Raw genomic sequence first — 23869 nt, forward strand, 5'->3', positions numbered from 1 at the left:
AAGTCGGTGGCAGCGCGCGCCGGGGGCGGGGCCTGGGCGGTGCGAGGACGGCGCGGGAGCGGCTGAGGTGAAGGAGGGGGACGGGGCCGGGGGCCGGGGAGACTCAAACCTGCATCGCTTTCACCACTGTCACCTCTAGGAGAAACCCCTCCAACCTCCCCTTCATCCTCCAGTCACCTTTGTCACCCCTTAGCGACCTCCCAGTGTTCCTGGGAGATCCCCCGATCTCCATGTCACCCCTCTTAGCGACCTCCCAGTGCTCCTGTCACCCCCTTTTACCCCCTTCGAGATCCTCTGTCACCCCCTCAGGGACCCCCTTTCATCCCCCTCAGTGACCTTCCGCTGTTCCTGTCGCCCAGTCAGAGGCCCCCCTCGGAGTCGCCTTGTCATTCCCTCGTAGACCCCCCATTCTCATTGGCGCCATGGCCTCTCTGTCAGCCCTTATCCTCCACTGCTAGACCCCCACCACTGCTGGCCCCCATCACCGTCCCTGCTGCCCAGTGAGCCCTCTCATCACTTCCAGTAACTCCTCTGCCCTGACGACCCCACTGAGCCCCTCTGCCCCTTCATCTCTCTGCCCTCAGCCTCTCCTTTCTCCCCTTCATTCCCTTTCCCTCCTCTCCTAAACCTCCCTCCGTCTGTTTCCTTTTCACTTTCCTCTCTGATCGCCCCCAGCACCCTCATTCCTCCTGCGACTCCAGTCCCAGCTGTCCCGTGGGAACCTCCTGATGGTTCTGCTCTGAGAACTCTGGTGTTTTTAGTTGAGTCTGTGGTCAGGCAGGTGGGATTGGCCAGTGTCGTGGATTCATCCCTGACACAGAGCTCCTGGGTCAGCTGGAGCTGACCAGGCTTGGGGATGTCCTGTGTCACAGTGTCCTGGGCCTGGCACTGTTTGGGTTGGCTCCAGGCCATGCTGTGCCTTCTCAGCCAGGGAACAGGAGCAGGACCAGAACATGGAGACCCTCTGGAAGCTTCCCCCACGGACTGAAAGATTTCATGGCAACTTTTTTTGGTGTCTGTACTGAAAAAGCATTCAAAATGAGTCACCTGTCATTACTCTGCAGCAGGGACAGCAGAGGGAACACATTTCCTGCTTCCTTACATCGGTGCTTTAAGGATCAGTGACCTTTACCCATAGCTTATCAGTGGGACCTGACAGGCAGTTGTGCAGGCTGTTCAGACACAGCCCCATTCACCTCTGTTTGTTTAGGAAGGCACAGACAAATTCCTCTGTCCTTCCCTCAGCACTGTCCACTGGACAATTTGCTGATGACAAAAAGAAGTGTCCCTTGGTAAGGCTTTATTTCTACGTGTCTGGCTGACAGAGCAGGGAAGAGGCAGGTTGACAATCCAGGTATCAGCAGTCATTTAGGAATTTTCCTTTTCCCCACATAATTCAACCATCTTTGCAGCTGTCTTATTCTGGGTAACACGAACTTTCTGCCCTTGATGGTCTTGACCACCTTTCATTTTCCTTTGGAGTTTCTATTTCACATACTCCAGCCTGGGCAGGGTGTGGCTGCATTCTTGCACTGGGAGAAACATTTCCAAGAGGGTTAAAATCTCCTTTGCTTTGAAACACTTTCTTCACTTGCTCTTGATATTGGAAACAATCTGTGCTACTCAAAGTGGAGCTTAAAAAAAATCCCTTAAAACTCCGAAGTGCCTGAACATCAGGATAAATGTTTAAGAAAATCATAGTTATATGGAAAATTGAGGCTGGCCATTTCTGTTATATAATCTGCTTGCAAATTAGCTTGTGGAAAAAAAGAGAAAAAAGGGGTTTCAATTTTTTTCCTTCATCCTGTTGAAAACAATGGGGTAGGACAAGGTGTTAATAGTAATTTATCTCAGGACCTTTCAGCTGGGACATGGCAATTCCTTTCTGCCTCCTGGTGTTTGCAGGAGCCTTATTCTGTGTCCAGACAGAGCCTGCGAGTTGGCAGCGACACAGGGCAGCTGCACAGCAGGAAGTTGAGACAGCCTGGAGTACACCATGCCCTGACTGTGCCCAGGGATTTGCACAGAGTGAAGCCTGTGTTGGGGATGTACAGTCTGCCCCCAGAACAGTGGGAATAACTGACTTGATTCCACTGTAAAATATTTAATGAAGAGAGAGGTGGAGGGAGCTAAGAAGTCAGAGTAGATCTTGACTGACATAAGAGAATTTAAAGGAGGAAAAAATTATAAAATTGTTTCTAGGTAAGGAGAGTTAGTGGGGGGGTTTCTGCTGGGGAAAACAAGAGGGGCAGAGCCCAGCTGGTGCCATCAGGATGAACCTCCTGGGGGACAGCAAATTCCTCCTGAGGGACTCCTTTGATCTCTGCTCTCTGTAACCAGGGACAGGACCCAAGGGAATGGCTGGAGCTGTGCCAGGGGAGAATTAGGCTGGATATCAGGAAAAGGTTCTTCCCCCAGAGGGTGCTGGGCACTGCCCAGGCTCCCCAGGGGAATGGTTACAGCCCCAAGGCTGCCAGAGCTCCAAGAATGTTTGGACAATGCTCTTGGGGATGCACAGGGTGCGGTTGTTGGGATATCTGTGCAGGGCCAGGGGTTGGACAGGATGATCCCTGTGGGTCTCTTCCAGCTCAAGAGATTCCATGATTCCACCAGCCTGCACCTACACTCCCAGTAAGAAGCTGTGCCTCAGCAGTGCTCTGGGGTTGACTGAAGGTGCTCTTTGTGCCAGACCACATAAAAATGATAAGTCATGTGCAGGGCTCAGCTCTGGGCTTGGTGATAGTTCAGGGTACAGAGATTCCCAGTCCTAATGAAGAGAGGGCTCCTCTGTAGCCAGGCTTGCTTTGGAGCAGACAGTGCTGATGAGCTGCCTGTGTGGACACGTTTATTTTGTAGTAAGGGCAATATGCAGGGAGAAGTTGGGAATAGCTGTTCTGCTTTACTAAGCTTGTTGTAGCCCAGATAAATCAGTCTGCACAGTCACATAAATACCCTGAGCAGGTAAAGAATCTTGGCAGTGCCAGTGGAGTGGTTAGACTTCATGGTCTTAGAGAGCTTTTCCAACTTAAAGGATCCTATGAAACTCAGGTTGCTCCAGCCCCTCTCCAGCCATGTATTTAGCACTGCACCAGCAGGACACTGGGATGTGTGTCCACAATGAAATAGACTCTGTGACAATGTGGACAATGAAATGAAAAGTCTCTGTGTTCTGTTCCCTTTCTCAGTTGAAAGCCATGGTCCTAGGCACTGGTTTTAGTTGCATTCACTTCGTCTCTTGAAAGCTCTTCAGTTGAAGTTAAATGGTTGTGTGGACAACTTGTTAAGTCAAAGAGCCTTTAACAGCAGTTTTTCTTAATTTCTACCTCCCCACCACACACAAGCTTCACTCCTTAACCACTTGGAATGCAGGAAAAACATTGTGGGGCCAGCCAACAGTCTAATCTTATGTCCAGTCAGCAGCAGTGACTAACAGAAGGTGCTAAGAAGAGTAAACAAGGCAAGAGGTGCAGAAGTACCTCACATCTTGCTGATTTTCCTTTGTATCTCAGAGAGTCAGAAGAATGAAGCAAACATGGAGCTTCAGTAGAACAATGACCTTGGATTATTCCCCTTAAGTGACATGTCCTCTGATGCCCTTTTTCTCAGGTATGTGGAATGTGGTTGGTTGGTTGATTTGCAGGGGAAAATCTGTCAGCTCAGAAAAAAAATTAAGGCACTATGAATATTTAAATGTGAAAGGAAAAGTATATTCAGACTGACTGCTTGGAGCTGGGAACTATATACCCAGGTACATAACATTTATAACAGAGAATGTCATCCAAAATCTGCATTTCTCTTTCAAATTCCTAATATACTCATACTAGAGATGGGATTATGAAGTCACAGTCATTACTGCATTGCAGTCTTAAAATCAAGATCACATGGCAAACTTCAGCTTAAAAATGGGCAAGAAATCAGGCAATTTGTATTTTGTCAATCTGTTCTTATTCACTACACAGCCTGTTAAACACCTTTACCTGTCACCAACCAGCTTTCTTACAAGCAGCTGAACCTTAACCTCTACAAGGCCATAGTTGTCCATTCTATGCAAGAATTGTGAAGGTTGACCAGCTCTGATCTCTCACAAGATTCAGCCACTTTTGTTTCAACATTTTTCTTACCATGAGATTTTCTACTCTTGGTGCTTCTTCTTTCTTCGTTTTCTCTTCCTCCTTTCTTTCAGTGTGTCCACCCCAGGCCATGCCCTTCTAAAACCTCTCAGTGCTGTCCTTCCTTCTAATTTGTTTCAACATTGTTTTGCTTTTCTCATGTACAGCTCTTTGCCTGGATAGCCTTAGATGTGCAGTCTCCATTATTTGCTCTTCACCTTTGTCCTTTTTCATCTTCCTTTTACAGTCTCTGGTTTTAACTATGTTTAAACACTTTTTCTCCTCTTCTCTTCAGTGACCATCAGGAAACACTTTTTCCCTGGGAGGATGACTGGCACTGGTCATCCCAGGCTGCCCAGAAAGGTTGTGGTATCTCTATCCTTGGGGTACCATCCTGCTCTACTGGCTCTAGTGGCCCTGCTTGAGCAGGGAGATGGTCCACGTGACTTCCAGAGCTCCTTCCCCCGACTCAGCCATTCTGGGATGCTGAAATAGCATCCCAGAATGGGATGAATAGGTTGTGTTTGAAGCTAGTAGCAAATGACTTTGCTTTTGTGGCAAGAGTAGGGAGGACTCACAGTTCTCTCTGTGTGAGCTCACCAGGGTGGCCCTTCTTGCTCTTAGAGAACTGGGGTGAGACACAGATTTGCTGTCAGGCTGGGATTTAGGGAACTGGACAGTGTGAGTACAGAATCATCATTTCAGTGCACTGCACATGGATCTTTTCCTCCCACCTGTAAAACAGCAACTGCTGTGATCAACCCTTAAATTTGAGGGTTGTGGTTAGTAGCAGTGAGCTCAGCTGAGAGGTCATGAAGCCAGGCTGGATGGAGCTCAGCAACCTGCTCTAGTGAAAGGTGCCCCTGCCCTGTTAGTATCAGTATTGTTATAACTGATACTATAACCCGTGGGAAGGTTCTGATTTGTTCTCCGTAAAAGAATTGGGTTTGTGTTCTCAAACCTCCATTGATGATATCTTCCAAAAGTTAACTTTACAGTGTAGAATAAATAGATCATTATTTAGGTTTTTTAATTTAATCCAAAACATAGTTTTTTTAATATTTTCACTGACATTTCATCCTGAACATTAATAAATTTAAAAAGCAAACTAATTTTAAAAATTTGTTGCAGAATGGCAAAGTCATTTGAGGTACCTCAGCACAGGATTTGAGAGAGCCTGCTAGCACATTACAGAGAGACAGCAAAATGAGACAAAATGAGAAGCAAAGAGGATTCAGAAGAGAAAATAAAAACTATGTGTGTGCAACTACACGATGTCAGGGTTAGATGGGATATTGGCATATTCCTCCCTGTGATGGTGGTGAGGCCCTGGCACAGGTTGTCCCGAGAGCTGTGGCTGCCCCATTCTTGGAAGTGTCAAAGGCTAGGTTGGACAGAGCTTGGAGCAACCTGGGATAGTGGAAGGTGTCCCTGCCCATGGCAGAGGGTGGAACAAGATGGGGTTTAAAATCCCTTCCAGCCCTGAGACTCTGTAACAGATGTTGATTCACACAGTCTGACAGGGCAGGTATTAAAGTAATTTTGGGTCATTTCCTCTACATTTACTGAGCTTAGTGTTAATAGAAGCTGGAGGCTCCACCACAGCCACCATCAGTTGCAGTGTCAGTGCAGGGACATGTTCTCTGTCAGCTCACTCTACTGACCTGGTGTTGTGACACAAGGCTGAGAAGAAAATGGAGTCATTTACTCACAGTGACCCACTTGACCCTTTTCTGGCAGCAACAAATCGAAGCCACATAGTAAAATGACAGTACAGGTTTCTAATGATCTTCTATGAATTTCAGAATTAACATTTCCAGATTTAATTCTGCTTATTGATGATTTCTTCTGTGAAGTCAGTGTTCACTTTGGGTTTGCAGGAGAGGACTGAGAGCAATATCAAACTGCTCTATAGGAAGCAGCCTGCTTCTAGGAAAGCAAAACTTCAGAGTCCTCATAGTAAAATCCTAGTTAACCTTTGAGAATCTCATTAAACCTTTGAGAATTCTCAGTAACCCCTTGAGAACTCAGTAACTTTGAGAATCTCAATAAATGTTTGAGAACTCTTAGTAAACCTTTGCATTTGGTTCTTCACAGTGTCTGGAGGCAGAAGTCAGCCCTGAAATGTGGTGGTTCCAGCAAGGCCTCTCATTCCTGCCCGCGGCACTGGTTGTGTGGTCGGCAGCATCTTTTGTGTTTTCCTACATTACTGCAATTGTCCTGCACCACGTTGACCCTTTGGTGCCCTACATTAGGTCAGTGATGTCCATCCTGTGTCAGAGCACTAAACTGACCCCACTCCTGTGTATTCTTCCCAACTCGAGACTTAAATAGCAGTTTTTACCCAATAGTTCCTGGTCTAAAGTTACTCTCTATAGCCATTATATATATAGTTATAGGTGATATTAAACTCACAGAGGGGAAGTTCAGGTTAAATGTTAGGAAGAAATTCCTTCCCTGTGAGGGTGGTGAGGCCCTGGCACATGTTGCCCAGAGAAGCTGTGGCTGCCTCATGCCTGGAAGTGTCCAAGGCCAGGTTGGACAGGGCTTGGAGCAACCTGGGATGGTGGAAGGTGTCTGTGGTTGGAATGAGATGAACTTTAAGGTCCCACCCAACCCAACGCATTCTGCGATTCATGTGTTACTCTATTTAAAGTAACCCATGTCTGTCTGGTTTTGTGCAAAGCTCTAAGCTTTGACTCTGTGAACATAACCTTAAAATGATGATGAACAAGGGCACTGGGGGTGTCAGAGTGAAGCCACTCACTGCCACCAGGTTTGTTGCACCAGTAAATTCATACTAAAATCTACATTGCCAACTTTATTTCATCAAGGCTGATAGATATATATATATAACTCAAGCTTTGCTCTTTCAGTTTTCCATGTTCTTAATTTTTCCAGTTTTAATCTTTTTTATTCACCTTTTATGGCATCAAGATCAATATGAAAGGAACAGTTAGAATTCTCAGCTTGATCATTCCCTGCTCCAAGGCTAGATTGTCTTTATCGTGGTGATTTCTACAGCTCTAAAACCAGCACAGCATAGTTTGAGTAATGAAAAATTCAGTGAAAAACGTCCAGGAGGGGCTATTTTACACAGAAAAAAAAAGCCCCTCCTGAAATAGACTGAAATAAGTAGTTGTGTTGGAAGTATTTTTAATATAGATATAAATAATATAGGATATGTGTCACTCCATTTATCTTTTCCAGTGATACAGGGACAATACCACCTGAAAGATGCTTATTTGGGATCATGTTAAATGTGTCAACCTTCTTGGGTGAGTAGAGAAAGCTGTCCTTGCTGAGCTGCAGGCAGTTCTGGAATGCAACAGCTTTAAACAAGTTCACTTCCTTCTTCATTAAACAGCCCGGAATTCTTACTCAAAAACTAAATAATGACCAAAAAATCGCAATTCTCTTAAGCAATTCAAAGTGTGTGTCAGGGATGTTATTGAGAATTGCCAGTATGGCAATTGTGCATTCCGGAAGGGCAAAAAATCCATAAAAAAAACTAACAGAAAAGTAAAAGCAATAAAAATGCAAATTCAAGGCAGTCACCTTACCTGTGCTGCAACAATGGAGGGGGGGAAAGGAACCTAATATGGCTTTTAAATTAAATAGATCTGAAAAATCTATTAATTTTACTTGTTTGTTATTATATTATTTCAATTTTATAATTGAAAATCCAGTCTTTCAGCTTTCCTATTTCACTGTGCCCTTAAAAAAATTTTGTATATTAAGAGTTGCCTCTGTCACTCAGCATCTTTCCAGGTAAAAAAAGACACTGCTCCACAGCAGGAATCTTACTGCCTGTGGCTCTCTTTGGCAGGGATAGCCACCATGTACGTCCGGTACAAACAAGTATTTGCCCTGAGCCCAGAAAAACTGAATATCCTCAGGCTGAATAAGCTGGGCCTCGTGCTGGGATGGATGAGCTGCTTTGGACTCTGCATTATTGCCAATTTCCAGGTTTGTGCTCTGCCTGCACTCCTCTACTCTACTCTACTCTACTCTACACACTGCTCTACTCCTGCCAGAGCTGGGTCTATTCTGAGATACTTGATAAACTTGGGATTTATGGAAAGAAACTTTCCATGGCAAACTGCTTTTTTGTCAAATTCTCTACAGAGAACAGTTAAAAAATATAAGGTTTGGCTTATAATTTGTAAGTTATTCCTTATTTCCTTTGGGACTTGTGAGCAGCTGTTCATGACATTTCAAAACATTCATAACCACCAAGCATTGCAGAAGCCACACTTGGATCTCCTCCAGGGCAGGTTGAAAGCCTGAGATCCAGATTGAAAGCCGACAACTGTGTCTCAAGAGAATCAGGTACCAAATAGTAAAAACTTGTTACAGCTAGAGGTAAAGCCAACAAAACCACCCAACCCCACAAGCCCAGCTCTGGAAAGCCTGCCCTCTCAGGTAGATTTTCCTTCAAACCTTCTCAAATTCTTGAAAATTCTGCAACATTAATTATTTTGATTTTCTCCATCCCAGGTCTCTATTTTTTTTCCTCCCAAATACTTCCCACTTCAAAAAAAAACAAATCTGATATTTTCACCCATCACACCATGAGCAGATCCCCATCGTTGGCTTTATTTGCCAGGTGACTGTATAATTTCCAGCCTTACTACATTAATTACCTGATGGGTTTGGGGGTTTGTTGTGGTGCCTGTAGCCACCACAGGCTGCAGTGTCACCTTGGGCTCCGGCTGGATTAAGAACAGGGAAAATCAAAGAGGAAAAGCTCATGAGAGGGGAAGCTCCACCTTTTTCCTAGCACAGCTCTTCAAGTGCTTCAGCAGCTCCTCAGTCTTAGAAACCTCAGCACTCTCATTGTAAGAATTTTTTTCTTTTGGAGGCCTCAATCTATTTACTATTTTCTAGAGCCCTCAGAGGTCCCAGCCTCCCATTCCATACACACCAAGAAGAATCCTCCAGGCTCTGCTCAACTCCATGATTTTCCCTCCACTGCCCTCAAGAGTTTTTCTACTTTCTTTGTATTTCACAATAATCAAAACCCAGGATGTGCATGTTGATTTGATAACAGTTCGTGTATCATTTAATCTTGAGCAAAACAAAAGTTGGAAGTGATGCACCTGCATGTCACCCTGAAATCCACTGGTGATTGAAGACCCCAAAGTGTGAAAACAGAGAATTTCTCTCTGCTGACACTTTGCTGCACAGCACATGATTTTGGAGCACACACCTTTGCTTATTTCTTAAATAGAAATTCTCACTGTGAATGCAGCACTTAAAATTCATTTGTGCAAAGAAACTGCACAAGAAAAAACTTGATCTTAAGCATTACTCAGTAAGATACACAGAGAACCTCATGTTTTAGGGCAGAAAACATCTGCACGATTGGGGTGCAAGAGGTGCCAGGCCTTGCCCTTTGAAACAGGTCAGATGACATTTTCTGTTCCCAGTCTCTGGCTCATGTGCTAAGCTGGGGATGAGAGGAAAGGGCTGAAGACACATGGGTTTTCACACACATATATTTTAATAATAAATTTTTGAGTGCATTGGGTTTTTTGGAATATCTTCTGGTTTTAGTTAGTTTTGCTATCTGACACTTGGTTCTCCTGGTGATGTCTTTAAGTATTGCTGCTTGATTGAACCTTGTTCCCTCAGAGTATTCCAAGATACTAATTTGACAAACAATCTTTATTCAAACCAGAGTTTGTTCAGAAAAATGCAAAACCTCATTATTTATAACCCAAAACTAAGTACTAGAATCGTATTGTGTCTGCCCTGTATTACATTATCTTTCATAGATGCATGAGTTCCTGGGGTAGAAATGTTATCATTCCCATTTCCTGCCCACCTGCAGGGATTCTCTCACCCAGTTCATGTGATATTGTCCATTTATGAGAAGAGCTCTCACAAATTCCTCTACTGAAGGTACAGCTGTGGTCTGTAACTTCACCACAAGAATTTAACAAAAGCAGAAATTCCAGAGGCTGGCAGCTTCTGGCTTCTAGACATCTCCCAATGGGGCTTCCAGGAAAAGTCTCCTGAGAGGACTGGTACAGTCCAGAATTGCTTAGCTCAGGATGGGAGAAGGTCACTGAGGGGTGGATGCCAGAGGTTTACAGAAGAAAATGAAACCAGGTTTTCACAGGCAGCACTTTTTTTCCCCTAGAAATGCATCCTGTACTACATCCACGTGCTGGGAGCCTGCCTGACCTTCGGGGTGGGGTCCATTTACATGCTGGTTCAGACCATCCTGTCCTACCTGATGCAGCCAGAACTTCACAGCAAAGACATCTTCTGGGCCCGCCTGGCTGTGTTCCTGTGGAGCTGTTCCAGCATCCTGAGCAGTATCCTTTGCCTAGGCAGTGGCATCAAAACCCAGCAGCCTCAACAGGATTTACACCTACTTGAACTGAACCACCGCCATGTGCCCCAAGAGGCCTTTCATCCTTGATTGTACAGAATGTAGTGTGCCCTGTTCTGTATTCCAGCCTGGGAATTTCAGAGAAAATGGTTAATCCCTTTAATATCCCCCCTGGATATTGAAAAAAAAAGGTAAGAGGGATGGTTTCCTCCCCTTTCCTACTGCACACCAGAGACTGAAAATAGGAAAAAATAAGAGTTTACCCCCAAGTGGGCTCACTGAATTAAGAAATATGGAGCCAAAGGAAATTGTGCTTAAGGGATGGGTGGTTTCAATGGGGGAAAAAAACAGGTAAGAAATTAAAGAGTGTTCCTGAGGACAGGAGTGGTGAAGTGTTACAGCTGGATACAACTGAAAAAGAAACCCAGAATGTAGCACAAGAAGAAATATACTAACAGACCATGTGGAGCAGGATTGCTGTGCCAGCTGCCTCTGGAACAGGGATGATGTGCTGGCACTTGCCAGAGAGACACGTCTGGAGCACATTTCAAGGGTGAGTCAGAGGGCACTTTGACCTCTCATCTCCTCCCTGCTCATCTTGCAGTTCAAAAAACAAGGTATTTCTGACTGGCATTCCCTACCAGCTTCCATCAGCATCAGAATCCATCACCCCCTTTAACTCTGAATTCCAAGTGCTGGAAGCAACTGTGGGGTTTATAGAGAGAAACACAGAATGGTTTGCATTGAAAGTACCTTCTAGTCCTGCCCTCTTGCAGTGGGAATCCATTCCCATTTATCCATATATTTATATACAAATGTGGGCAAATCCACCCAGAAATAGAGGCCTTTTTCCTCTCTTGAATCAGTGAAACAGTCAGGAAACTGCAGTTTCCCTGCTCACCACAATGGACTTGAAGGTTGGATTTAAAAATCAGTTTTTGTTGTCAAACGGGACAACACCAAACCTGAATTTCAGAGACACAAGTTGCAAAACCCGTTGCTTAAATGCTGTCCCATCTGCAGCTTTATCCAGGTGTGGAGTCCCTACAGCCCCTCAACATAATACCCAGGGTCTGGCCTTGGCAGGACAGGCCATAGTTACCTGCCCAGCCTGAGAGAGGGGATTCCCAATGGTGCTCTGTAGATGATGGTTCACCCCGGTCTCCCCCTCCCCAGTGCCCCTGGCGCTTGGTTTCTCCTTCCCTCTGTGTCTCTGTTGGCTGTGGGACGCGGTGACCGGTCCTGTCCTCCCGATGGGATGCTGACCTTACCTGCCCTGTGCTCCGCCCCAAAAACTCCAGGTCATTGGCTGCTGAGCCTCATACCTGAGACCGGCACCTGCTCAGCCCCTCTGGCTCTGGGTTTCCCTTCAGCTCCTGGTAATAAACCTGCTGGAACTGATCTAGTGCCAAGGCCTTCTGCCTCTCTTGGCTGAGCTAGCCACAGGGCGTGTGTGGATGTGTGAGCTTGACACCTGGGTTTCCTCAAGAGGCCTTTCCACTGGAGAGGCTCACTGGGGTCTAGGCTCCAACTCCACTCTTAAACAACATGATGTCACATCCAGGCCACTGATTTAATCCCCACCAATCCCACTTATTTCCAGGCTGGCAGCCAGTACCAACACTGAACTATATGTCCCATTTCCCAAGGTTGGAGCATCTCGCTGGGCTCCCATCCCTGCTGCTCCAGGATTATAGAATCTGTAGGAGTCACAGGAGCAGGGACAGAGGGGCACAGGCTTGTTATCCATCATGAAGGATCCTCACCTGCTGAGGGGTCTTGGTAGACAGCAAGGAAATCGTCCAAGAAACTTGGAGAATTGCTGTATTTAACAGAAATTTTTGGTATTAGCAAACAAGATTTTCAGCTTTGAATAGGGAGGAACCAAACTGGGGAAGAACTAAAATATGTTCTATGAACAATATGATCTGTTGCAAGTTACATTCCTCTTACAGATGCCAAAAGCCCACAGAGCTCAAATCTGTAAGGGTTTTTGTGCCAATGTAGTCTAACCAAAATTATGAGGAAGTTGTAGAAATAATGATGTATTCATATATAGCAATGAAAGGGGAAGAAAAGGGAAATTATTGTTCTAAATTAACAGCTCATAATGTAATAAGGGAAAGATGAGGAAAGGGAGAAGTCTGTGGTCTTGGGTTTAGTGACTGTAACAGGTACTGGAAGACAGAAGGAAATGTATTTTTTGTTAGCTCTGGGGTCACAGCAGTGCCCATCCCCTGTGCTGGCACTGCTGGGGCACTTCCAGTCCTGGGGACAGCTCTGGGCCCTGAGGGGCTAGAGCATGTCCAGGAAAGGGAACGGAGCTGGAGAAGGGTCTGGAGCATCTGGAGCAGCTGAGGGAGCTGGGAAAGGAGCTCAGCCTGAAGAGAAGAAAGCTAAGGGGGGATCTTCTGGCTCTGGACAACTCCCTGACAGGAGGGGACAGCCAGGATGGGGTTGTGCTCTGCTGCCAGTGAGCAAGGGCTAGGAAAAGAGGAAATGGCCTCAAGCTGTGCCAGGGGAGGTTCAGGTTGGATATCGGGGAAAATTTCTTCCTAGAAAGGGTGGTCAGGCTCTGGCTCAAATGCCCAGGGCAGTGGTGGAGTCACCATTCCTGGAGAGATTTAAAAGTGGATGTGGCACTTAAAGGACATGGGTTTATGGTGGCCTTGGCCTTGGGGAACAATTGGACTCAACCTCAGAGGACTTTTCCAAACTAAACAATTCTCTGAATCTATGAAAATACTCTTGGTCCTGTAGTGGAGTGTAACAGCAAAACTGCCAGCCCAGAGCAAGGCATTTGATGACCCACTGTAATGAGCAGGGGGAGGGGATGTGAAACAGTTATTTTTATATCACAATGACTAAATTCTTTCCCCTGCAACAGGAACTCAGGCAGATAAAAAAACAGCCTAGAGCTGTCCAGTTCAGTTAGCAGAAAATTGGGTGTCTATGGTCCAGTCAGTAACCAGAGCTCCTAAACCACTCATGACCATTTTTAATAAGCTTTGGAAGGCTGGCCATGATTTTGCCAGGATTTTCATCCTTGTTCACCACAAAAATTAATCTTTCACATTAGGAGGCTCTTGATGTTTAATCTCATTAACCACTGAAGAAGTTAATATCTTAATCCTATGAAAATCAGGTTGTCTATAAATTAATGATCTGAGTTTCATTTGTAGTGTTGCAGGAGCACTTTTTTGGGTACCTTCCGTGTCTAAGATGTTGAAAAAGTGACATCAAACACTCCAGAAAGATCCAGGTCTTGGACTAAATGGGGATCATTGTCACATAGGGTGAAATCCAAAGCACTTCTCAAACCTTGACTAAGAGGGAAACGGAAAAGCCAAAAATCCTCTTTGTTGCAGGTGATACAGCATTCCAACCTGTGGCCCATAGCAGGCATTCAAGGTGGTTGAGACATTGAAAAGCCATCAGAGAAAGAGACCTAGACTCTTATTAGGGTGGGAAATACCAGTAAAATTAAATTAAAATGCTCAGCAGAGTGCTCATATCTGATCATAGCTTAAATACTTCCATGAGTGAGCTGTGTTTGATCAGAGAGGCGAGAGGCAGCACACAGAGAACAGAAGTAATGGATTTAGGTTCAAATTAACCTTTTCACATGACAGTAACCGGTGGGTTGGGACAAGCTGTGGGTTGAAGGGCACAATGTGAACAGTCCATGGCACTATTCTGGCTCCTCAGGCTGAGACCTCACAGCCTCAGCTCGACAGAATCTGCAAGTTCCATGTTCCTCATTCTTGGCCTTGAATCTTCCTTAACCTCTTCCCTCAGTGTTTGTGTCTTCAGTTGTGTTGTACAGTGGCCTGTATGGACAGAACCTGGTGCAGAAGCTGCACTGGGACTACCAGGAAAGAGTAAGTGGTTGAAGGGGGATGAATGGAGACCAAATCCAGCTGGATTTGGAGGGGCAGGTGAAAACTTCTTGCAGCTCACAACACAGTCTGGGGTGGGAGAGGAGAGAGCTGTGCCAGCCAAACCAGCTGGCAGCATCTTGAAATTGTGGGATCCTAGACTGGGGTGGGTTGGGAGGGACCTTAAGGCCCATCCAGTCCCAGCCCCTACTATGGGCAGAGACACCTCCCACTATCCCAGGTTGCTCCAAGCCCTGTCCAACCTGGCCTTGGACTTCAGGGATGGGTAAGCCACAGCTGCTCTGGGCAAGCTGTGCCAGCATTTGCTGAAGTTCTGATCTCACAAAACTGTTGGATCTTCAAGTGTAACTCTAGATTTATTCTTCCTGCATCTTGAGGAGGGCCTTGAACCTCTCTGCTGTTTGTTAGTTGAGCTCTGGGTTGAGCCTTCAGGTTTTGCAGGTGGGTATTAAATTCCAAGTGGGCATCATCCCAGTTGGAGCAGGTGTTTTCCTGGTCATTCTCATTCTTCAGCACTTCATTCCTGGGGATTCCAGATACAATAAGGGATTTTGGTCACCAGTGGGAATACCTGTAGATGCAAGATCTCACATGGGATGTCACAAGTCACAAGCCATCCTTGTGCCACTGCAGGTCCAGAGCAGCTCTCACACGAATTTTTTCCTCTCTGTAACACAGGGCTACACCCCCCACATCATCAGCACCGTCTCTGAGTGGTCACTGGCATTCTCCTTCCTCAGCTTCTTCCTCACCTACATCCGTGACTTCCAGGTAAAGTTAATGTTCCCTGTTTCTGAATAGCCCAGTGGAGTGCAGCAGGGAAACCTTAGATTTTATGGGATCATGGAATCATTTTGGTTGGAGAAGACCTTTGAGGTGATGGAGTCCAGCCATTAACCCAGCATGGATCAGTCACCAGGGCTGGAGACCCATGAGCAGCTCTAAGTGTCCCCTACAGAGTCTATGTTACCTGCTGTTACCTGTCTGTGGTACCCCTGTTGTGTTACCACAGCTCAGCATCAGGCTGGATTTAACTGGCCTTGATTGGCCCCACTTCCAAACCTGTCACAGCCACAGGGTCCTTCCTCCAGGACAAGGCAAATGACGGAGCCAGTCCAGCGCACAGCTAGGAGCAAGGCACATGGTTCTGAGCTGATCTGTTGGTGTTTCCAAAAATCTTTGGTGTTTCCTCAAGCCACTGAACCTCCCAGTGCCAAGGCAGTGAGGGAACCACTCATGGGGACTCCCTTTGCTTTCCCTTCACAGAAAATCTCCCTGCGGGCCGTGGTCAGCCTGCAGGGCCAGACTCTGCACGAGAGCCCAGGGAGCTTCAGGGCAGAGGAGCAGGCACTGCTCGTAGCAGGGAGCATCTGATGGATGGAGAGAACTCAGGAATCTAATAGCAATAGCAGCTGTTATTTCTAAGCATTTATTTTATATAAAAAAGTATTAAGTGATTGTCCTGTACTTGACGTCAAGGGCTTTGCTATTAACCCACAGCAATGCAAATGTTACCAGTACTGTGAATAAGTCTGTGACATTTCTACTTTTTCCAATGTCATGAAGGATTAAATTAAGGTTATTAATGAGTTGTGTCTCGTCGTCTCTTCCTCCACACCCAGTTTGACCTCCCTGACCCTCCTCTCTCCATTGCTCCTCAGGCCAAATCCTTTTGGATGGCAGAGCCTCCAGCCTCACCTCTGCTCACCTTGGGCCCAGGGGGCTGATTCCATGCCCTGCTCTTTGGGCCAGATGGGATGGACCCCAATGCCACTCCGTCCTTTGAGCAGCTCATAGGGAAAAACTTTTTCACACCAGAGCCTGCTCTGGAAGTCAAGAGGCAGCTGAGCAGTTCCTTCCTGATGGAAGGGCAGCCCTGTGCTGGCTCTGGAGAGGAGTGACAGGGAGCAGCATGAACCACACCAGAATGGAAGGGTTTGACTTGGAAGGGACCCTAAAGCCATTCCACCCCCTGCCATGCGCAAGGACACCTTCCATTAGACCAGTTTGTTCCAGGCCCTGTCCAATGTGGCCTTCCCTCTCCCCCCTGGCAGTTGTTGGAGCTGACGAGCAGGTTGACCCAGGAATTCTCATGCCAAGCATCCCTGTTGCACGGGTGGAAGAGTTGGACAAGGCAGCCCATGTCCCTCCTTGGAAGGGAACACCTTCCAAGCCAAAAGCTGTTTCTTAAACACCCGAGAGTGCACCCCCTGTTCTCGTGTCCTTGACATCCCTTGTGCTCCCCGAAAGCCTCCGACCTAAGCCAGCTGCTCCTTTCTCTAGCTACTTCCATCAGCTCCCAGAGTGCTGACAGCCCTTATCCCAACCCTGTGGAGTGTCTGTGTGCTCCAGAGCTCAAGCTCCATGAGCCTCTAAGTGCCAGACACACCAGCTGGTTCCAGGATCAATCCATAGGGACAACATCCCGCACTCCAGTCATGCCCAGACCAAGCCAGAAGCCTTAAAACAAGTATCTCAATTTCAACCAAAGTACAGCAGATTAGGGGGATATTTGATTGCACACAGACCTACCAAGTACTTCCACAGCTGCCTCTGAGCCCTACTTGGCAGGAATAGCTCATCTCCCTTCCCAAGTTAGTTCTCAAGGCTTGTACACGAGCTCCAGCACATTTCCTCCCACACCAGAATCTCTTACTATGGCATCTTCCATTCCTGGAGGAGCAGGCAAAGCACCAGGAGAGAAATTAATCTAAGCTGGAGGCCTCCTGGAAACCCCAGCAGTTCCCTGAGTAGCTTTTATCTCGGATTTAAATGGGATGTCTTCATCCCTGTAACTGCATTTCCAGCCTGGTTCAGCCAGACTTCAGACAATGCACATGGTGGAAACAACATTTGGGGCCAAATGATGCATTACTACTGAGGGCAGTGGGGTGAGAAGACAAGTGGATGTGATTTATACAGAGTCACAGAGAACCCTGGCCATCATGGCCTGGGAAGGTTTCTCAAGTATTGTAATATTACCTGCTGATGAATCCTTAGGGATCCCAGCTGCTCTGGAGAGCTACACACTTGGCATACACTTCCTAAGCAGGGAATAGGTAAACCTCAGTTTCTGATTAACTGTTCCAATGTAGAAAATGTGATGTTTCAGCAGAGAGAATCCTTTACCTCCCTCAAGGCTCATTAGACAAATGGTTTAAGCAAGAGATTGTCCCAACAGTGATGGGATCCTTGTGGAGAAGGAGAGAGAGCTCTTTGCCTGGTATGATGGGAGAAGAAGAAAAAACCCCAAATGATTCATTCATGTATTCCTCAAGAAGGCTCTAGAAGGTATCTGCCTGCTCACAGGGCTTTCCTCACCTCTCCTTCACTGCTTTCTCCATGGATACCTGTGAAACATGGAGAGATTGATCCTAACAGACATCCAACTTGCTGCTCCCAGAAGCAATTCCTGCCCCAGAGAGCAGGAGTTTCTCTGTAACTTAATGTCACTGTGGATGAGCCAGCCAGGGCAGACTGAAGTTTAGGTTGGACATTAGGAAATATTTCTTCCCCAAAAGGGTTGTCCAACCCTGGCACAGCTGCCCACAATAATGGAGTCACCAGTCCTGGAGGGATTTTAAAAAACTGTGGATGTGGCACTTGGATGGTGGCTACTGGAGAACAGATGGGTTCCATGATTGCAGAGGGCTTTTCCAACACCAAAGATTCTGATTTTACTGCCCAAACCAGTACACTCCTGGGTTTACAGTGAAACCCCCCAAAGCCCTCTCAGGGCTCCCCCACCAGCCCAGCACCACATGCTGGGACTCCTGCTCATCTGCAGATCCATGGAAGTTCAGCCTCATAGCATCCAATTCTTCTCTGTTTAACAACCTCCTCAATGCCAGGAAAACCCTTTTCCTGCTCTCTCACTCTTTGCCAAAAGACAGGGAGGAGCAGCACCGAGGAGAAGCTCCCGGCTCTGAGCTGCTCCAGAGTTACACACCCCCAGGGAATCCCTGCCTTTTTCTGCAGCCCCACCAACAGAGTCATTATCCAGGGTCTGGGTCACCTCCCATAGAATCATCATGGTTAGAAAAGATCTTCAAGATCATCCATCCAAGTCCATCCCACACTGCCAATGTAGCCCCATAAACCATATATCACATCGCCCATTGAGATCCACACACCCTTTAAACAACTCCAGGGATGGTCCCTCCACCACTCCCTGGACAGCCCCTTACAATGCCTGACCAGCCGGGCACTGAGCAGACTTACAGGGTCCCTTAATATACCTGAATTGCCCTGAGCAGCCTCCTGGGACCACCTCACATACTCATGGCAAATGAGCTCCACATGAGCCCAAGCTTGAGCATCCAGCCCTGGCCTGGGCTGTTGTGGCTGGCCCTGTTTCAGCCCTGCCCCAGGATTTATTGCCTGGAGAGTCCTCAGACCTCAATTCACAGAATCCCAAGATGGTTTGGGGGAGAAGAGACATTAAAGATCATCTCATTCCACCCCTGTGTCATGGGCAGGGACACCTTCCACTATCCCAGGTTGCTCCAAGCCCCAGCCAACCTGGTCTTGGACACTTTCAGGCATGAAGCAGCCACAGCTTCTCTGGGCACCCTGTACCAGGCCTCACCACCCTCCCAGGGAAGAATTCCTTCCCAATATCCCATCTAACCCTGCCTCTGGCAGTGGGAAGCCATTCCCCTTGTCCTGGCACTCCATTCCTTGTCCCAGTTCTTTCTCCAGCTCTCCTGGAGCCCCTTTAGGCATTGGAAGGGGCTCTAAGGTGTCCCCAGAGCCTTCTCTCCTCCAGGCTGAACATTCCCAGCTCTCCTAGGCTGGCTCCAGAGCAGAGGGGCTCCAGCCCTCTGAGCATCTCAATGGCCTCCTCTGAACTTGTTCCAGCAGTTCAACATCTTTCTGCTGCTGCTGAGCCCCAGGGCTGGAGGCAGCTCTGCAGGTGGGGTCACACCTGATTGGGGCAGAACCCTCCTCCCCTGCTGCCCACGTTAGGGGATCAGCTGAATGCTTGGGGGATTTCTGGGATGAGGCATGTCCAGGTCTCACCCACCAACACCCCCAAGTCATTGCCCCAGGGCTGCTCCATCTGCTCACCCCCAGCCTGGATCCATCCCAGAGTCACCCCAACCCAGGTGCAGCACCTTGACCTTGGCCTTGTTAAACCTGAGTTTCCCATGGGCCACTTCTGAGCTTCTCCAGGTCCTTCTCGATGATTCTCTCCTTCAGGGGTGTCCCTGCACCCTCAGCTCAGTGTCACCTGCAAAGCTGCTCAGGGTGCCCTTGATCCCTTCATTTGCCATTAATGAAGATGTTAAATAATGCTGGTGCCAGTACAGATGCCTGAGGGACACCACTGGTCACTGATGTTCACTGAGTCTCAACTGTTGACTACAACTGCCTGGATGTGACCATCCAACCCATTCCTTATCCACCTGACTGACAGTACACCCATTAAATCCATCTCTCAAATGTAGAGAAGGATACTGGGGAGTACCACGCCAAATAGTTACAGAAGTCTAGCTAAATGACATCTGTCAGCCTTCCCTTATCACTCATGGAGTCATTCCTGTTGAGCTTCTCATCCACCAACACCCCCGGGTCCTTCTTTTCAGGGCTGCTCCATTCATCCCCCAGCCTGGAGTTGTGCTGGGGGTCACCCCAAACCAGAGGCAGGATCTCGTCCTTGGCCTTGTTGAACTTCATGAGGTTCACACAACCCCAACCTCTCCAGCCCATCCAGGTCCCTCTGGATGCCCCATCCCTCTCCTCCAGCATGTGACCTCACCAAACATCTCACTGTTAGCACCATGCTGAGGGCGCCTCAATCCCACTTGTCCGTGTCACTGACAGACAGCGCTGGTCCCAACACTGCCCCCTGGCGGCACCACTTGTCTCCGGGCTCCACTCAAGACATGTCTACAGCTAAAGACCACAATCCTTTGAGTGCCACCATCCTGACAATTCCTTATTCTGTGACTGCTACACCATCAGAAACATGTCTTCAGTTTTGAAACAAGGTTGTCCTTCAGGATAGTGTCAAATGCTTTGCACAGTCCAGATAGATTATGTCAGTCGTTCTGCCCTCACCTATCAGCATTGTCACCTTGTTGTACAAGGCCACCAAATTTGTCAGGCACGATTTGTCTTCAGAGAAGCCATGTTGGTTGTCACCAATCACCTCTTTATTTTCCATCTGACTTAGCATAGTATCCAGAAGTATCTTCTCCGTGATCTTGCCAGACACCAATGTGACTGGCCTGTAGTGCGCTGCATCTGTCGTATTTCTCACTTGAAAAATGGGGTCATATTCCCCATTTTCCAGTCAGTGGCAACTTATTGAACTGCCTCAACTTCTCAAATATGATGGAGAGTGTCTTACGAACTGGCTTAGGAAACTCTGCCAGTTTCCCCAGGATCCATAGATGGATCTCATCAGGTCCCACAGACTTGTGCACCTTCAAATTCCTTAAATATTCCTGAAGTTTATCTTCTCAAGTCCAGACAAAGGAACTGAGCTGGTGAAGAGTATGGAGTATAAGTCCTGTTAGTAATGGATGAGAGAGCTGGGCAGCTCAGCCTGAAGAAAATGAGGCTCAGGAGAGATCCTTCTGGCTTTCCACAACTCCCTGACAGGAAGAGGCAGCCAGGTGAGATCAGGTTCTGCTCTCAGGGAACAGGGACAGGACAAGAGGAAACAGCATCAAGTTGTACCAGGAAAGTTTCAGGTTGGACATTAGGAAGAATTTCTTCCTGGAAGGGGTGGTCAGGCATCATCCCCAGGGAGATGGAGGTGGACATCTTTTTGATGTCCAAGGAGTGCCTGGATGTGGCACTCAGTGCTCTGGGCTGTGACAAGGTGGGTATGAGTCACAGGTTGAACTCAATGACACAGGTTTGACTTGATGATCTTGGAGGGCTTTTCCAACCTTAAAGGTTCTGGATTCTCCTACTGTGGATGGTTCTTCCAGTCCCTGCCTTTGCTCCTGTGACTGGCGGTGTGACTTCCCTGCAAAGACTGAGCACAAACACTGAGAACCCCAGCCTTCTCCATGTCCTGGGTAAGCAGGTGTCCCGTTTCCTTCTGGAGAGAGCCCACATTTTCCCGAGTCTTCCCTTTATCACCACTGTACCTATAGAAGCTTTTCTGTTGCCTTTGATGTCCTTGGCCAGATTTAACTCTATAAGGGATTCAGGTTTCCTAACCTGATCCCTTGCTGCTCAGAAAATCGCTCTGTATTCTTCCCAAGCTGCAAAGTTGCTTCCATACTGAGTTTTTCCAGGAGCTCCTTGTTCACCCTCACAGGCTTCCTGGAGTTTTTGTCCAACTTCCCTGTGCTTCAGATATGTCACTCCTGAGCTTGGAGGTGATCCTTAAACATCAACCAGCTCTCCTGTGTCCCTCTTCCCTCCAGCGCTTTATCTCTTGAGACTCAACCAAGCAGATCCCTGAAGAGGCATCCTTGCCCTGAGGATCCTGAATCCACCATTCCATGTTCGCTCGGCCCAGGCTGCACTTGAGCTTCTCATTTCCCACCAGATCCTCCTTGTTGGTGAGCTCCTCACCTTGCTGGCTCCTCTCTCACTTGGAGTTTATTCTCAATGCATTCTAGAACCTCCTGGATCTATTACGCTCTGCTGTGTTGTAAACACAACACTGCTATTGTCTGTCCAGAGCTTCATCTGATGGGTGTTACTGGTACAGCCCCTTAAAAGCCACTCCCCGGTGGCTTCCTGGGCTGCACCTGGCAATGCCGGGCTTGGCTACCTCAGGTTTATGACTGGACTTGATGATCTTGAGGGTCTTTTCCAATCTAAATGATCCAATGATTCTACATCTGGCACAGGTCTCTGTGAAGGTTTGTGCCTTGCATAGAAGTTCTGGGGCTGTGGTGGGTCTCCAGTACAGTAGACAGGTACAGGGGTAGTCTTGGCTACGGACTCTCTAAGGTATGAGGTTTGGCTGATGTTGGCAACTTATCCAGCACTATCTTTCCTTCCTGATCTGTTCCGTCCAGCACTCACTGCCACCTCTGCTCTTTGGATTCTAGAATTCCTAAAAGGTCTTGCACTGATTCTTCCCAGGAATTTGCTTGGAGTAATATCCTAAATCCATAGATTTCGTACTTAGCACAGCAATCCTGGTGTGTAACACCTTCCTGCCAGTCTGGGCTGCACTCAGGGATGGCCACCAGTCACCTTCACTCCTAAGGTGACAGCCAGCATTCCCAGAACTCTAATTCTTGTCACAGACTCTTCATAAATTCCGGGAGTTCAAGGATGAACAGGGCAGTAAAATCCAATCCGTGCTGCAGATGGTCTGGATTAGGAGCAGTTCCAACAGCCTCAAGATTCTTGGGTGTCAGAAGCCCCTTTGCTCCTCTTGGCACAACTTTCCCCCATGGCCACATGAAGAGGCTTCTCTTGGCTCTCAGTGATCCCTCCAACCTTGCACTGACATTGTTTCAAGGAAGATATCTCTCTTCCATACTTGGTTTCACTCTTTTTCTGAACTGCACCTGGTGTTTTCCATCACTGTATTTCACATAGCCCACTCACCTTCTTCCACCAAATCCTGGTCCCATTTCTTCAAAATTTTGCAGTAAGGATTCTTCTCCCAACTTTGAGTATTTCATTGTCTCCACAAAAAACTCAGGCAAATGGACTATTTTGTTAGGGAAAGGAGGTTCTGGGATAAAGAAGATGGTGCATTGTAGAATGTCAATACTATAATCCTCAAGTGAAATGAGAGGATAAGAGAATTCGGCTTCAATAAGTTTTTTGGAGATCACTGGAAAATAGAGGAAAGACATTTGTTAGAGGACAGTAAGTGAGAAAAGACTGTTGGAAGAGTATCTATCAGATGACTGCAGCACCAGACACATGACACAAGGCTGCCTCCATCTCCTTCCCAATTCCCACTTCTTCCTTTCAGGTGGGATGGAGTCAATGTCCTTCACAGTAGCTCCACAACATGCTGTGTTTGGGACTTTGAGGAGACTGCTGATCACACACGCGTGTTTTGAGGAGAGCTCTCACGACATCCAGGTTTTCTCCTTCTCTCACTTGCACCCCCTAGCAGGCTTGGGATGCACAGGAATTTGGGGATGGACAAGAAACTGCAAATACACACAGCCTGGACAATCTTCCCAGACTGATCAAAAGGATACACCATGCCACAGGAGGCCATGCTCAGCAAATAAAAAGCTTAAAGAAAGCAGGAGAATGGAAGGACATTTCTGGTCATAGTATTTGTCTTCCAAGTGAATACTGTGCCCACAGAGACCCCGGAAGTGGCCAATTTTCTGCTTGCTGACAGGATGTGGTGACTGAATTCCTGATTTTACTTTTTATGCAAGCAGCTTTTGCTTGACCTGCTAAACTGCCTTTATTTACACCCACAATTCCATTCATTTCCCCCCACCCCACAGGAGGGGAGCAAATGGAGCAGGTGGGTGTCTGGGAGTTGGCCAAGGTCAATTCTGACCCAAAACACCCATTCCATACACAGTGAGCCCATGGTACCCACAGTACCACCCTGACTT

The 23869-nt window shown here is 47.3% G+C and overlaps 2 protein-coding genes across 2 annotated transcripts in view; both read left to right on the forward strand.

The window, feature by feature from the left end:
* The window catches only part of UBE2T (ubiquitin conjugating enzyme E2 T), a 176915-nt gene that overhangs the window by 98684 nt on the left and 54362 nt on the right, over window positions 1-23869 (forward strand). The window lies entirely within an intron of this gene.
* DRAM2 (DNA damage regulated autophagy modulator 2) lies at window positions 3-15940 on the forward strand. Its single transcript, XM_066335977.1, has 9 exons — window positions 3-67; window positions 3510-3606; window positions 6207-6364; window positions 7320-7387; window positions 7939-8078; window positions 10258-10435; window positions 14251-14333; window positions 15030-15122; window positions 15618-15940. The coding sequence occupies exons 3-9, from the start codon at window positions 6234-6236 to the stop codon at window positions 15723-15725; spliced, it is 801 nt and encodes a 266-aa protein (XP_066192074.1). The 5' UTR covers window positions 3-67; window positions 3510-3606; window positions 6207-6233; the 3' UTR covers window positions 15726-15940.

This window comes from Sylvia atricapilla, chromosome 25, assembly GCF_009819655.1.
Source record: "Sylvia atricapilla isolate bSylAtr1 chromosome 25, bSylAtr1.pri, whole genome shotgun sequence".
In the NCBI taxonomy this organism is placed as follows: domain Eukaryota; kingdom Metazoa; phylum Chordata; class Aves; order Passeriformes; family Sylviidae; genus Sylvia; species Sylvia atricapilla.